Raw genomic sequence first — 15,543 nt, forward strand, 5'->3', positions numbered from 1 at the left:
TTGAAACTTCCAAAGGAGCCTGAATTTACCGTGACTCTGTCCTTTATAGCAGTTTAATCATGGCAAGGTCCTTGGCCGCTCTGGGTGTTTTCTAAGCATCATATGGAGGTGACAGTGCCTCCTTCAATGTTGTAAGATTTAATTACTGTCCAGGCCGGGCAGTGGTGGCGCATGCCTTTGATCCCAGCACTCGGGAGGCAGAGGCAAGTGGATCACTGTGAATTCGAGGCCAGCCTGCTCTACAAAGCGAGCCCAGGACAGCCAAGGCCACACAGAGAGACCCTGTCTCAAAAAAACAAAATAATAATTATTATTACTACTACGACGACATCTGCTACTGTGCAGGGCCAGTTCATGTGCCTAGTAGGATTTATGCCCCCATGTACATCTTCATCCTCCTCTCTCCTTATTCCCAGCCCCACGCCAGTAATGGACCCCTCGTAGGTCCCTCAGTGTTTTTCTCCTTCTTTGCTTCCAATCTGTCACTCAGTGTTCATATTTGTTTGCTTTTCTTAAGCAGCTCTGTTCCCTTGCTCACCTTCCCCTAACCATTCTTACTAATCCCGAATTCTCAGTTTAGGTACTGGTTTCTCCAGGAAGTTGTCCCTGCTGATCCCCAAGCCTGGATTAGTTCCGAGAGTCCTGTCTGCTCCTGTCCAGGTTGCATTCACTTATGGACTCTGAGCTTTACTTAGGGGAATGCTGTTTTGTTCACTGTGGTGTCCCAGCACCTAAGCAGGAGCTGGCCCACAGAGCAGCACATGGCAGCTGTTGTTCTTATCAGCACCTCCATCTGTCGTAACTCTCACATGTCCAGTTGTTGTATAAATAACTCATAAGTATGCCAAGAAGCTTAGAGTTAAGTTACAAGACTGACAAGGACATGCATTGTTTCGGAGCCACATTCTATGCCTTTGTTTTTCACTTAATCATTTGCCCTTTTCAAACTAGGAACTAACCCAGGAGTGTGATGAAAAGAAAGCCCAGTATGATAGCTGTGCAGCAGGCCTTGAAAGCAACCGGTCCAAATTAGAGCAGGTAAGAGGAGGGTTTTTATTCTAAGTTTAACAAAAGCTACCCATGTGTGCACATTTTCGCTCCCTCAGGGTCACAAGATTCTTACATCTTCATCGTTGTCTCCTAGCCTGCCTCAGAAGTACTAGAAACCTTTCTTCCATCTGTTCCGCTAGCGCCGATGCCTCAGGTCCATTTTCTCTTGCCCAGACTCTTGTAAACATCTATCCGCTCTTGTCTTCCTGCAGTTAATCTCCTAGAGCAGACACAGTGTCCAGTCCAGGCCGCCCCATCGGCTTCCCACTGCACGTGAAGTAACACCTAACTCCAGGTTCTGTTGTAGTCAGCTCCACCTGCTCTGTCAAGGTCATATCTGTGTCTTGTCTTCCTCCCCGTCTAGCACAGTGGCCTTGTGTCTGAACTCCAAGCAGGACAAGCTCCATCCTGTTCTCTCTGCCTAGAACACTCGGTGTCTTCTCTCCTTTTTTCTTTTTCTTTTTTTTCTTTTTTTTTTTTTTTTCATCACATAGTTCTCAGCCTAAAAGCCAACTCCTACTCAAAGATGTCTCTGATCACTTTACCCAGCATTCCCGGTCTCTTCAGCAGCCTGCCACCCCTTAGTGCACCATCTACCCAATGCTCAGTTTTCCACATAACACCTATGCCCATTGGAAATATTCTTCACTCCTATTTCCTTGTTTAGGAGAGGAAGATCTGGCTGTCTTCCTTGCTGCTGCATCCCTAGCTCTTACAAGAGTGCTAGACACACATAGCACTTCATGAGCGAGTTCCTGCAGCTGCAGTGCAGAAAGTGCTTGAGGAGGCTCAGACCAGGGGGCCATACGCTGTTATCATAAATGAGCTTATTGCGCAGGTGGTTTTGGCGGTTTCTCTCCTGTTGTGCATTTACAGCCAACTTCTCTCTTATTCTTTCAATAATTCATTGCTAATTTAACATTATACATGCAGGAAGTGCGAGGGCTGCGTGAAGAATGTCTTCAAGAGGAGAGCAGATACCATTACACAAACTGCATGATTAAGGTAAGACAAAGAGTGGAGTCACACGCTTCCTTGAGAAGGTTTTTTTTTTTTTTTCTTCTTCTTTTCAAGACAGGGTTTCTGTGTAGCCAGCCTGGAACTCACAGAGATCCGCCTGCCTCTACCTCCCCAGTGCTGGGATAAAAGGCATGTCCCACCACACCCAGCTTTGAAAAAGTTTTAAAATTGTCATTTCTTTTGAGATAGGGTTTCTCTAGAGTCCTAGTTGTCCTGAAGCTCGTTATATAGGCCAGGCTGACCTCAAACTCAAAAAGATCTGCCTGCCTCTACTTCCTGAGGCATGGGATCAAAGGTGTGCACCACCACACCTGACTGAAAACTATTTCATTGATTGGTTGATTGTGTGTGTGTGTGCCCACACACACCATGTGCCCTGTTGAAGTCAGAGAACAACTTGCAGGTCTCAGTGCTGTCTTCTGTCACGTGGGTCCTAGGGATTGAACTCAGGTTGTCAGACTGTGTGGCAAGTGCCTTTACCTGCTGAACCATTTCCCTCCCCTACCCCCAAAATTAAAGACTTCCTGAAACTTGTGTTTGCATTTAGAACCTAGAAGTTCAGCTTCGTCGAGCGACTGATGAGATGAAGGCATATGTCTCTTCTGATCAACAGGAAAAAAGGAAAGCAATCAGGCAAGTGGCTCCTGCTTCTGTACTGATTGATTCAATGTTGTCACCTATGGGAGGTTTATAAGTGCAATAGGAGCGTTCAGCTACCAGACGCTAAGCTGCTGTTGAAGACTTGAGTGTTAGGATAGCCTAGCCCTCCTGGTGGAGTAGCAGTATATGTAGTTGGACTTCTTCCTTGCTTCTTTTCTGTGTAGCAAACATATATATATTTATATAAAATATAACATTTGTCACGTTAGCCACTTCTAAGCATGTGATTAGTGGCACTGATTGCATTGACAGTGCTGAGCCATCACCACTATCTCGTTCCAAACCCTTTCACATTCTGTTAGGTATTAACCCCACTCTGGCCCCCAGGAATATGTGTGCTTTTATATTTCCTGTCTGTAAGCATTAGTATTTTAATGTCATCTTTTTAAGCACACATGGCTGGGACTCTGGTCATCTGCCTGCTAAGTGTGCAGTGTGATGACTGCCTTTTAGCTAGAAACCATGTGACTTTAGTATACCGGCTTTTAAAGTGAGAATTATGTATAAATACTGCTTAGTCTTACATGGTGACTTTTTGTAATCTCAACTGTGGCATACTGTAATAAATCAACTCTTGCCTTAAAATACATTTATAGCTAAACTGCAAGTTGTAATAAAATGCAGTCATGGAAGATCAGCTCTCTTTGCCCATCGGCACAGTTCAGATGTTTTCTTTTTACTCTCCAGTAAAGACACAAAAGGGATTTGGGATTGTAGTAGAGATTTTGAGTGGCCATGCATTAGTGTTACCAGACTGGAGATCTCCTTCCTATAAAGGGTAACTTTAGCACATGCTCTTGCTTATTAAACTATAAAAGTCCTTATTCAGAATCTTTCTAACAATGTATAAACTCTGGGGTTTTTTTGTTGGTTTGTTTGGTTGGTTAGTTGGTTTTCGTTTTTTTCAAGACAGGGTTTCTCTGTATAGCCCTGGCTATCCTGGAACTCACTCTGTAGACCAGGCTGGCCTCGAACTCACAGAGATCTATTTGCCTCTGTCTCCCAAGTACTGGGACTAAAGGTTTGCACCAGCACCACGCAGCTCAAACTTTGGTTCTTTTTATTTTTTTTAATATTCATTTATTTATTTAACTTATTCATTTTTTTTTCAAGACAGGGTTTCTCTGTGTAGCCTTGGCTGTCCTGGACTCACTTTGTAGACCAGGCTGGCCTCTAACTCACAGTGATCCACCTGCCTCTGCCTCCTGAGTGCTGGGATTAAAAGTGTGCACCACCACGCCCAGCTTTATTTATTTATTATATATATATGAATTCTCTGTCTTCATACATACCAGAAAAGAAAATCAGATCTCATTACAGATGGTTGTGAGCCACCATGTGGTTGCTGGGAATTGAACTCTGGCTTCTGGAATCGCAGTTAGGGCTCTTAACTGCTGAGCCATCTCTCCAGCCCCCAAACTTTGTTCTTATAGTCTATATTGTCAGTGGTAAGAAATAAGAATAGTTGATTTGTTCTTGAAAAGTAGACACTTGAGACCACCTTAAACATGAGGAAGAGGAGTGGGGAAGATGCCTGAAGCCAGCCTCAGGCCTCTACATAACCCACATGGGTGAGTGCACCTGTACACACGCATATGAAACAATCGTTATAAATGTTCATATTCCCCAAGTTTTCTTGTAAGAAAGTATTGTGCCATGACTACAGCAGTACGTTTAAATACTGTAAGAAAGGACTAGGAACATGACTGAGAGGGTACAGGTGCTTGCCACCGTGCCGAACAGCCTGAATAAGATCCCCGAGAGGTACATTGTAGGCAGTGAGGACATACTCCTGCAAGTTGTCCTTGGAGGCAAGTGTGCATATGCACATGCACACATATACATAAATAGTTTAAAACTGTACTTAAAGCCCATTCTGAAGAATAATGTGAAAACATGGTGTTAGTTGCATTATAATCTTACAAATACATGTTTAAAGTATTATTACAGAAATAAAAATTTATTATCATTTAATATTCTGGTTCTTTTTAATTAGCCCAAAGGTTTAAAAAATAGATTCCAGATAAGCTTGGTGGCTCATACCTATCATCCCAGCACTCAGGAGGCAGAGGCAGTGGGTCTCTGTGAGTTAGAGACCAGACTGGTCTACAAAGCGAGTCCAGGACAGCCAGGACTACACAGAGAAACCCTATCTCAAAAAAACCAAAAAAGAAAAGAAAAGAAAAAAAGAAGGAGAAGGAGAAGGAGAAAGAGATAGCCCTGGGGTGGGAGTAGTAGCTCACACTTTCAACCCCAGAACTGGAGAGGCAGAGGCAGCAGATCTCTGAGTTCAAGGCCAGCCTGGTCTACGAGGTACACAGTGAGACCATGTCTAGAAAACAAAAACCACAACAAAGAAAAAGCAAGGCTTTTTTGTTTTGTTAACCTTTACCCTTGACCGACTTATATATGCCAGGTTGGGGCTAGCATATTACTACTATACAGAGCCTGTTGGTTTCCTGCGAAATTGTTTTTTGAGAAAGGGTCTCTCTGTGTAGCCTTGGCTGTCCTGGACGCACTTTATAGACCAGACTGGCCTTGAACTCACAGCAATCGGCCTGCCTCTGCCTTCCCAGTGCTAGGATTAAAGGCATGCACCACCACGCCCGGCAAGAAATTTTTATGTAAATGAAAATGCTAAAACAATCTGGACAAGTGTCACACCTAAGATACTAGTGAGTTCCTTAAAGCCATCTGAGCTCTGATATGCTTTTTTTTTTTTTTAAGACAGTGTCTCACTGTATCAACCCCGGCTGTTCCAGAACTTGCTGTGTAAACCAGGCTGGCTTTGAGCTCAGAGATCCACTTGTCTCTGCTTCCTGAGCTCTGGGATTAAAAATATGTGTCAGGGGGCTGGAGAGATAGCTCAGAGGTCAGGAGCATTGCTTGCTCTTCCAGAGGTCCTGAGTTCAATTCCCAGCAACCACATGGTGGCTCCCAACCACCGATAATGTGATATGATGGCCTCTTCTGGCATGCAGGTGTACACATATACATAGTAATAAATAAATAAATGTTTTTTAAAAATGTGTCAGCACACCCAGCTCCATACATTCTTCTTGGGTTACTCTGCCATTTAGCTCCTCCTAGCAGTTCTTTGGAAAGTAGATGGGCCTTGTGTTGCATGTGCTCTAAGGGCAAAGTGAAGGCTCGTGGCACGGCTGGCCTCCACCTTATTCCAGCGTGCAGGTGCTGCCCATGCTTTTCTGCAAGACCTTGGGCGCTTCCTGTGCCATCCCCTGTCCTCTTCCTCTGCTGGTGCTGCTAGGCCTTCTCCTTTGCAGTTTATGATAATCTTAGATTTTCCCATCTTATCTTGCTTAATTCTTCTAATAGTACAATCTAAGTTTACACAGAAAAACAAATGCAATATTTGCATTTAAATATAAGACCTAGCCAGGCATGGAGGCACATGCCTTTAAACCCAGCATTCGGGATGATGAGGCAGGTGGATCTCGGTAAGTTTGAGGCCAGAGCTGTTACACTGAAAAACTCTTTCTCATAAAACCCAAAATAAATAAGTAAACAAACACATATAAAATCTAATGTCTCAGCCAGACGTGGTGGTGCAGGCCTTTAATACCAGCACAAGGGAGGCAGAGACAGGCCTGGTTTACAAAGTGTCTAGGATAGCCAAGGCTACACAGAGAAACCCTGTCTGGAAAAAAACAAAAACAAACAAACAAATAAAAATCTAAAGTCTCCTCCCATATTCCTTGCTTAGTTAGTGTTTCTATTGCTGTGGTAAAGCACCATTGATCAAAATCAACTGGGAAGGAAAAGGTTTATTTCACTTAAAAGTGTTGGACAGTCTGTAGGAATTCAAGTAGGGAGGAATCTGGAGGCAGGAGCTGATGCAGAAGCCATGAGGAGTGCTGCTCACTGGTTGCTCCTCATGGCTTGCTCAGCCTGAGTGTGTGGAGCACCCAGGACACCAGCCCTGGAGTGGCACCTCCCACAGTGAGCAAGGCCCTCTTACATCCATTACTGATTAAGAAAATACATTCCAGTCTTGCCTTCAGCCCGATCTTATGGAGGCATTTTCTCAGCTGAGAATCATTTTTTCTAAATGATTCTAGTTGTTGTCAAGTTGGCATAAACTAGTCTGGACAAATCTGTTCCTTAATCCTTACCCTTCAGTCTTTGACCTTAACGTACCACCTGCTTTAAGTCTCACTTTTTTCTTACACAGCATTAAAATAGAAGTTACTTTGATTTTTAAATACATTTAATTTTTTATGTATTTTCCGGCATATAAGAAAAATTTGTGCCAAAGTCGGGGGTCATCTTATACGCAAGGTACTTACCTGCAGCTTGCTTCCCCTTGCTTCATATGTCCTGCGCATGTTGGGGAGGGGGTGCTGCAGCTGATTCCCTCTCTGTGCGAGGAGCATGAAGCAAGGAGGAGCAAGCTGCACACGTCTTCCTGTACCTCAAGGAGGAGAATGTAAGTGTGCATTAGCTCTCTCCATGAGGGCTGTGTGTCTTCAGACTGAGCGTAGAGCTCGCCTTAAAGGGGCAGTGTAGGCCTGCACTGGCTGCCTGTGCCCTGCCTGCAAACAGACACATGCCAGAGTCTGCTGCACAGGGTGTGCACTGGAAGAAGGGTAGTCCTATATGGCGAGTATACTCCTAATATAGCTTAACTGGGTAGTTGGAGGCCATCTTATATGGCCTGTCATCTTACATGCTGGAAAATACTGTACTTTAATTGAGTTTTTAGCTTATTAACAAATATTTGTAAAACCAAGAAATAATCATTAAGAAGTCGCATACACAGAAATTGAGTGCTTTCAAGATGAGCATGGTGAACTTGAAAGGCTGAGATTAGAGGGCTGCGGATTCAGGATGGTCTAAGATACATTAGTTTGAGACCAGCCTGGGAAAAACGGTGCTACCTAGTTAAAGGTGTGTATATACGGTTCCTGCACTTGGGAGACAGAGGCCCTCAGCCAGCCTGATCTATCTAGATGAATTCAAGACCAGCTGGATACCTAGTAACATTGTTTAAAAAAAGAAAAAGAAAGGAAGGAAAGAAGGAAGGAAGGAAAGAAAATTAAGAGTGTGGTAGCACACCCCTGTAAACACCAGCACTTGAGAGTTGAAGGCAAAGGCAAGAGGATCAGGAATTCAAGGCCAGCCTTGGTTACACACTAAGTTTGAAACTGTATGGTGCTACCTGAGGGTTTGTTTTTTTGTTTGTTTTAAGGAAAGGGTGATGGTGAGTAGAAGATGGCTGGCGAGATGGCTTAAAGCAGTGGTTCTCAACCTTCCTAATGCTGCCACCTTTTAAGTTAATTCCTCATAGAGTGGTGAGCCCCCAACCATAAAATTATTTTCGTTGCTACTTCATGACTAATTTTGCTACTATTATGAGTTGTAATGTAAATATCTGTGTTTTCCCAGGAGTCTTAGGTGACCCCTGTGAAAGGGCCATTCAGCCCCACAGGGGTCACAACCCACACATTGAGAATCTCTGGCTTAGAGATTAAGAGCAGCGCTGCAGTACTGCTCTTCCAGAGCTCTGGGTCTAATTCCCAGAACCCACATGATGGCTCACAGCCATCTGTAACTTCAGCTCCAGGGGATTCACCACCTACTTATGGCCTCCTTAAACTAGTTTGGCACACACATGATGTACAAACATACATACAGATAAAACACCCAAAAACATATATATGTATTTTTTTTTAAAAGATACTGCCCATACTGACATGGCTTTAACAGTCTACTATTAATGCTTCAGTGTACATTGTACCATATTCAATCATGCAAATGTTAATACATCTGCATGTGTGTGCTTTAGCAAATACATCAGAAATATGTGTATACATAAATGTGTATATAAAAATAATACAGGCCAGGCATGGTGGCACACATCTTTAATCCCAGCACTCGGTAGGCAGAGGCAGGCGGATCTCTGTGAGTTCGAGAACAGCCTGGTCTACAAAGTGAGTCCAGGACAGCCAAGGTTACACAAGAGAAACCCTGTCTCCAAAAAACAAAAAACAAAACAAACTACTAAATTATCTTAATATTTATTTAGAATTTTCCCACTTCAGTATGTATAGATTGATCTCACTGTTTCACAACTCTGTATTATTCCTTTCAATGGATTACTATAATCTACCTAAACATTTGCCCGTCTACATGTATGTAGCAAGCATACCAGCTTTCAGTATAGCATGCATTGGTAAAATTAGTAGTATTTGCTCTTATGTTTCTTCAGTCGTGGGAGTTCTTCTTTAGGTGACTTCCTGGAAGCAGAGTTGCAGAATCAGACACTGCTGAGTGTTTATTTAATGCTCATCTCACTGTAGTCTCTAGAAGGCAATGTATAATTTAAGCAAGTGGGTTGCCATTGTTTTAAGGGTAGATTAACCAGAAGTCATATTTAACATTTTCATTTTCTTAACTTAATTTCCTGTATATACTTTGTCCTTTCCCGCCTTTAAATGACTGCTTACTGAAGAAACAACTAAAGCATGGGGAACAACATTGCCGATGAGTTTCATTCTGATTCTGCCCTGAACTGTAAAGGGACACAGATATGCTAATTTCTAATTTAGTGTGATTAAATCAGTTCAAGTTGAAATTAAATCATTGTGTTGACTCCCTAGGGAACAGTATACCAAAAATATTACTGAACAAGAAAACCTGGGTAAGGTAAGAACTCTTTTTTTAATGTTTCTAATTCAGACTTTTTTTGGGGGGGGGAGGCTTGGCTCTGACATTGTCATTCTCTTTTGAAGACAACAGTTTTGAGGGGGTTAATTCCTTTCTTAAGAATTTAAAGGAGCAGGGCAGTGGTGGTGCACACCTTCAATCTCAACACTTGGGAGGCAGAGGCAGGCAGATCACTGTGAGTTCAAGGCCAGTCTGGTCTACAAAGTGAGTCTAGGACAGCCAGAGCTACACAGAGAAACCCTGCCTGGAAAAACAAACAAAACAAAACAAAAAAAAGGAACCAGTGAGATGGTGCTGAATGCTCAGTGTGTGCACCAAGCCTGATGACCTGAGTTCAGTCTGCAGGACCCATATGCACACATGCTAGAAAGAGAAAACTAAGTCAGTCCTGTTTGAGGTCCTCTGACCTCCAAACACATACCAAGTTCACACACACATACACACATACAGAGAGAGAGAGAGAGACAGAGACAGAGACAGAGAGGAAGAGAGACAGAGAGACAGAGGAAACTTGTAAGTTCTGTACCTGATTCCTTTACAGCAGTGGGTCTCAGCCTTCCTAACGCTGTGACCCTTTAATACAGTTCCTCATGTTGTGGTGACCCCAACTGAAAAATTATTTTTGTTCCTACTTCATAACTTTAGTTTTGCTACTGTTCTAAATGGTAATGTAAATATCTGTGTTCTTTGATAGTCTTAGGCGACCCCTGTGAAAGGGTCACTTGACCCCCAAAGGGGTCAAGACCTACAGGTTCAGAACCACTGTTTTATAGGTGACACAGCTGCATCCAAACGAAAGAAAAATGGAATTTTCATGTTTAAATTAGTTTTTATAAGCCTTCTTTTGTAAAATACACTAACAATAGATTGTTTAGATTTTTAGAAGTTAATATGACTATCAGTAGATTTTCTTCTAAACATTCCACATTATGTTAATATGAGACTATTCCCCTTTTTCTCTTGTTCAGAAATATCTTGTGGGGCTGGAGAACTGGCTCAGTGGTTAGGAGCTCTTCCAGAGGACCAGGTTCAATTCCTAGCACCCACATGGTGCCTCTCAGTTGTCTATATAACTCCAGCTCCAAGGAAGCCCATGTCCCCTGCTGGCATCTTCAGGAACCAGGCATGCATGTGGTGCAGACATCCGTGTAGGCAACACACCCAAAACACATACAGATAAACATATACATATGTTATTCTATATAGTTATATACAGAGAAACCCTGTCTCAAAAAACAAAAATAATTATATACACATACAAATAAGTTTATAAATTAATATTATAATTTATAATCTTATAAATTTATATTATAAAAGTATAGATCATATATAATATATATAATGTTATAAATATCTGTGTAAATATTATATTTTATAATGTTTTGATATTATAATTACATAAACATATGTTTATAATATATTTAAATATATAGTATATGCTCAGAACTCTTAACTATTTTAAGTATGTTTTAATGGTCTTTTCAAATACTTTTATTAACTTGTGAGCATAAGACGTTGGTGATGAGAGACATTACAGCATGAACTTACACGTGCTAAGCGTGTGCCTCCTGTATTACATAAGAAATGGTCAGCTACATTACAGTTATATCTGAACACTCTCCTGTGTTCCTGCTCTATTTGCCTCAGTACCTATCACTGGGGTGGGCAGTATTTAATCAGTGCTTTCAATCTCGCCTTCACCCTAGTTTGTTCTCTTATTTGGGCAAGCACCAGCCAGCAGCACTCTCATTTGTCCTGAGCATCAGTGGATGAGCTGTGGCCTAAAGAGGGAAGATGAGCGTGCTCCTGTGTGGTAGCGCTGTGTGCTTGCTGGTCTGTCTCCTTCCTGGTGCTTTTCTCATCGCAGCTTCTATTGGTGTTCCTGCCCCACTGCTCCCCTGTGTGTTCACTGCCCCCTCTGCCTGTCCTTCTTGCTCCATCTTCCTTCTTACTACCCTTTTTTACCGGCTTTCCTCAGTTTACAGAATTTGTTGTAAACCAGTCTTAGCATGTGGAACCATCTAGACTGCTAGTAACAAAAATAATTCTGAGGACTGGAGAGATGGTTCAGTGATTAAAAGCACTAGCTGCTCTTCCAGAGGACCAGGTTCAGTTCCCAGCAACCACATGTAGTCTCACATCCACCTGTAACTCTAGTTCCAGATGATTTGGCACCCTCTTCTGACCTCCATGGGGCCCAGGCATGCATGTGGTACAACAAACATACACTCAGGCAAACACATCCACACATAGAAAGTAAAAAGAAGTAAGCCCTTTCTTTTCTTTTCTTTTCTTTTCTTTTTTTTTAAGTTTTTTGAGACAGTTTCTCTTTTGTTTGTTTGGTTTGGTCTGGTTTTGGGGTTTTGGTTTTTGGTTTTTCAAGACAGCGATTCTCTGTGTAGGTTTGGCTGTCCTGGACTCGCTTTGTAGACCAGGCTGGCCTTGAAGCGACAAGGTTTCTCTGCATAGCCCTGGCTGTTCTGGAACTTGCTTTGTAGTATGGCTGGCAATAAATCTTGTTTGTTTTTGTTTGTTTGTTTGTTTGTTTGCTTGAGACAGTGTTTCTCTGTGTAGCCCTGGCTGTCCTGAACTCATTTTGTAGACCAGGCTGGCCTCGAACTCACAGTGATCTGCCTGCCTCTGCCTCCCGAGTGCTGGGATTAAAGGCGTGCGCCACCACGCCCGGCTTAAATCTTATTTTTTTTTTTAATATTTTATTTAATTTTAATTTGTGTGTGTTGGTGTGAGACTGTAAGATCTTGTAGTTACAGACAGTTGTGAGCTGCCATGTGGTTGCTGGGAATTGAACCCCTGTCCTTTGGAAGAGCAGGTGGTGCTCTTAACCACTGAGCCATCTCTCCAGCCCCTTAAATCTTATTTTTTAAAAAATGTTTCTCATAAAGATTTTGGCCTATTAACTAGTAAATGCTTTTTTTTTTTTTTTTTTTAATTACTGATGGTCTCTGAAGAAGATCTGCATATGATTTGATAATTTGAACTTACATAGAATATACATGATTTCAGGGAAGACTATAATATTTAGTGATAATAGCGTACAACACAATGCAGTTTGTCAAGTGTCCGTCTGTTAGCACATGGAGAGAGAAGAGTGTACAGTGTGTTCTCTTATCGTTCTCTACTGTTAGCTACAGTTGGCCATGAAGAAAACTAAGGCCAGTGGTGGCGCACACCTTTAATCCTGGCCCTTGGGAGGCAGAGGCAGGTTGATCGCTGTGAGTTCGAGGCCAGTCTGGTCTACAGAGTGAGTCCAGGACAGCCAAGGCTACACAGGAAAAAAGAAAAGAAAAAAAATTTTGAAAAAAGAAAGAAAGGAACCTAAGGTCCAGGGAGCCTAAGTACCTCACTTATACCTAGTGACAAAGCCACTGAACCTCAGGTCCTCGGCTTTCCTGGTCTTCTCCCTCTCCTTCCCTTCCTGATTTTCTCAGGACTGTTTTGTTTCTTTCTTTCTTTTTTTTATTTATTTTTTGTTTGTTTATTTATATGTTTGTTTTCTTGGGGGTTTTTTTGTTTGTTTGTTTGTTTTTGTTTTTCGAGACAGGGTCTCTCTGTGTAGCCCTGGCTGTCCTGGACTCACTTTGTAGACGAGGCTGGACTCAGACTCACAGTGATCGCCTGCCTCTGCCTCCTAAGTGCTGGGATTAAAGGCGTGCGCCACCACGCCCAGCAACTTGTTTGTTTCTTACACTTAATCTTAGCCAAAAAGTTGAGAAGCAATATGTTTGGTTGGTTGGTTGATGTGTATGAATGTTTTCTACATGTATGTACCCATGCCATGTGCACGCATCAGAGCCCCTGTTCTGGAGTTACAGGTGATCGTGAGCACTGTGTGGGTGCTGGGAGTCAGCATGAGTCCTTTGCAAGAACAGCCAGGGTGTTTAGCTCTGAGCTGTCACCCAGCCCTGTTCTGATAGTTGTAATTTCAAGTCATTCTACATGTACCATCAATTGAGTTAACTTTTAAAGTATTCTTGGTGTGTTTTAGAGGAGAGGACAGTTGCTTCATTATCACTCACGAAGCGTATAAAACATGCCATACTCCCTTGCCTCGTGATGACAGAAGTAAATCCATTTAACCAATAATTTATTATTCTTGGGTTTTTGTTTTTAATCATAGAAACTCCGGGAAAAACAAAAGGCTGTACGAGAAAGCCATGGCCCAAACATGAAGCAAGCCAAGATGTGGCGTGATCTTGAGCAGCTGATGGAATGTAAAAAACAATGCTTTCTAAAACAGCAGAATCAAAGCTCCATTGGTCAGGTAATTCAGGAGGGCGGAGAGGACCGGCTGGTGCTCTGAGCCCTGTGTCCTCGGGCTTAAGTCGCCGCTGGCCGAGCACATCGCCAGCGCCTGCCTTCTCGGAAGCGACTTACTCATCCTTTGCTTTCAGACTAGCCATCCCTTCTAAAGTTGTCCTGGAAAATGAAGTGAGGGCAGATCAGGCTTTGAAGGGCTTCTTAACATGAAGAAGAGGCTTTCTTTGTTTGTTTAGCTTAGACGTCGAGTGGTGTCTCCTGAGTTTTATGAGAAAGGACTAAGCTTGCTATCTGTAATATAAACACGTGTCCATTAAGAACCATGTAGTTTTTAAAGCTGTAATAACTGATGGATTAATGTTTTTCTTGGTCTTTTTTTTTTCTTCTGACTTTAGAGGACCCTTTTAGGAACTAGTATCTTGTTTTGAAGAAACATTTGTCTGAAGTCAGCAGTCCCTACAGTTTCACTTCAGTTCCTTTCTCTTCTATAAATGCAAACCAGTTTAATATTTTGTAAAGCATTTATGCTGTTCATATGATTTAAAATCAAATAAAGCTTGATACATGCCATTGCTTAAATAACATAGTTGTGTCAAAATTTTTCTTTTAAAAGTATTTTATAATATTCATGTCTCATTTCAAAGGATTGTTACTTATTTTCACCAAATATTGAATGTGGGTTTAATAACACAACCATTTGATTGTCCTGAGGACTGTTATTAAGAATATAAAAATTGTCATAAAATATAGATGCTACATAGGCTTGAAAGGTAACACAAGATTCCTAGTGAAATGTGGGGATCCACAGTGCTTCCAGCCTCTGCTTCATTTGGACTAGCTAGGTCAGGATTTCTCTGGTCTTCCTCACAGAAAGACATCAAACTCACATGTTCTTTTGCTTCTTCTTTTTGGCTTCAATCTGTTTTTCAAAATATCTTGTCTTTAGATCTGAAAACTCAGGTTTTAAATTGTTAGTATGTCCTCTTTAGGCTATTTCTTTTCTTTTCTTTTTTTTACTGCCTTTAAAAAAAGTAATGAGGCCAGGTGTATGTAGTGGCGCAGGTCTTTAATTCCATCACTCAGAGGCAGAGCCAGGAGGACCTCGGTGAATTCAAGGCCAGCCTGGTCTACAAAGGGAGTCTGGGACAGCAAAGACCCTGTTATGCAGAGAAACCCTGTTTTGAAAAACCAAAAAATAAAAAAATAATAAAGTAAAAATAAATACCTAACGAAAATTTGTGTCATGTAAAATATGCAGATATGGATCTTTGTCCCAAGTTTGATATACTCTTAATATTTGTTTGAAAGCATCTATATTAGTAATCAGAATCTCGGTGTCGGCCTGCACTCTATGCATGGGTACACACTCACGCTCTCACTCTCAAAGAAAAGAGAAGGGAGGAAAGGGAGAGCATCGCAGGGTCTGCTGGAGTCTGGTCCGTAGTTTCTCTATCCTCTTATGTGCTCAGGTGTCAGCTGCCAGCATTGCCCTTCTGTGCTTTCATAGACCAGAAGCTAAGAGAAGAAAGGCTGCATTAGTATGTGGAAAGAAACCCTTCTCAATTCAGTAATGCTTTTTGGACACCAACGTAGATTACGCTCAAGTCAGATGAGCTGTCAGCTTGATGTATTTTCAGTAGTATATAAAGCTCTGTTAACCAGAGTGTGAATTCTGTAACAAACACTTGTAAGACTAGGTGACTTTTCCCCCAGAGATAATCTTACAAGATTACTATACCTAGAGGCTAGCCTACTTTTAGCCCTCCCCTCTCATCCTCGTGAGTTCTGGCCTGTGAGGGACAGCCCAGGCCTGCTGCAGGCTCTGATTGATCCTCACCTGCCATCATT

At 42.1% G+C, this 15,543-nt stretch overlaps 1 protein-coding gene across 1 annotated transcript in view; it reads left to right on the forward strand.

The window, feature by feature from the left end:
• Positions 1-14,299, forward strand: part of Ift81 (intraflagellar transport 81) — a 69,911-nt gene extending 55,612 nt beyond the window's left edge. Inside the window, exons 15-19 of the mRNA XM_051161547.1 lie at positions 952-1,038; positions 1,984-2,055; positions 2,618-2,703; positions 9,351-9,396; positions 13,556-14,299. Coding sequence (XP_051017504.1) covers positions 952-1,038; positions 1,984-2,055; positions 2,618-2,703; positions 9,351-9,396; positions 13,556-13,738 — 474 coding nt within the window. The 3' untranslated portion in view covers positions 13,739-14,299. The remainder of the gene's footprint in view (positions 1-951; positions 1,039-1,983; positions 2,056-2,617; positions 2,704-9,350; positions 9,397-13,555) is intronic.
• Positions 14,300-15,543: the final 1,244 nt, after the last annotated feature.

Source organism: Acomys russatus, chromosome 19 (genome assembly GCF_903995435.1).
Source record: "Acomys russatus chromosome 19, mAcoRus1.1, whole genome shotgun sequence".
Taxonomy (NCBI): Eukaryota; Metazoa; Chordata; class Mammalia; order Rodentia; family Muridae; genus Acomys; species Acomys russatus.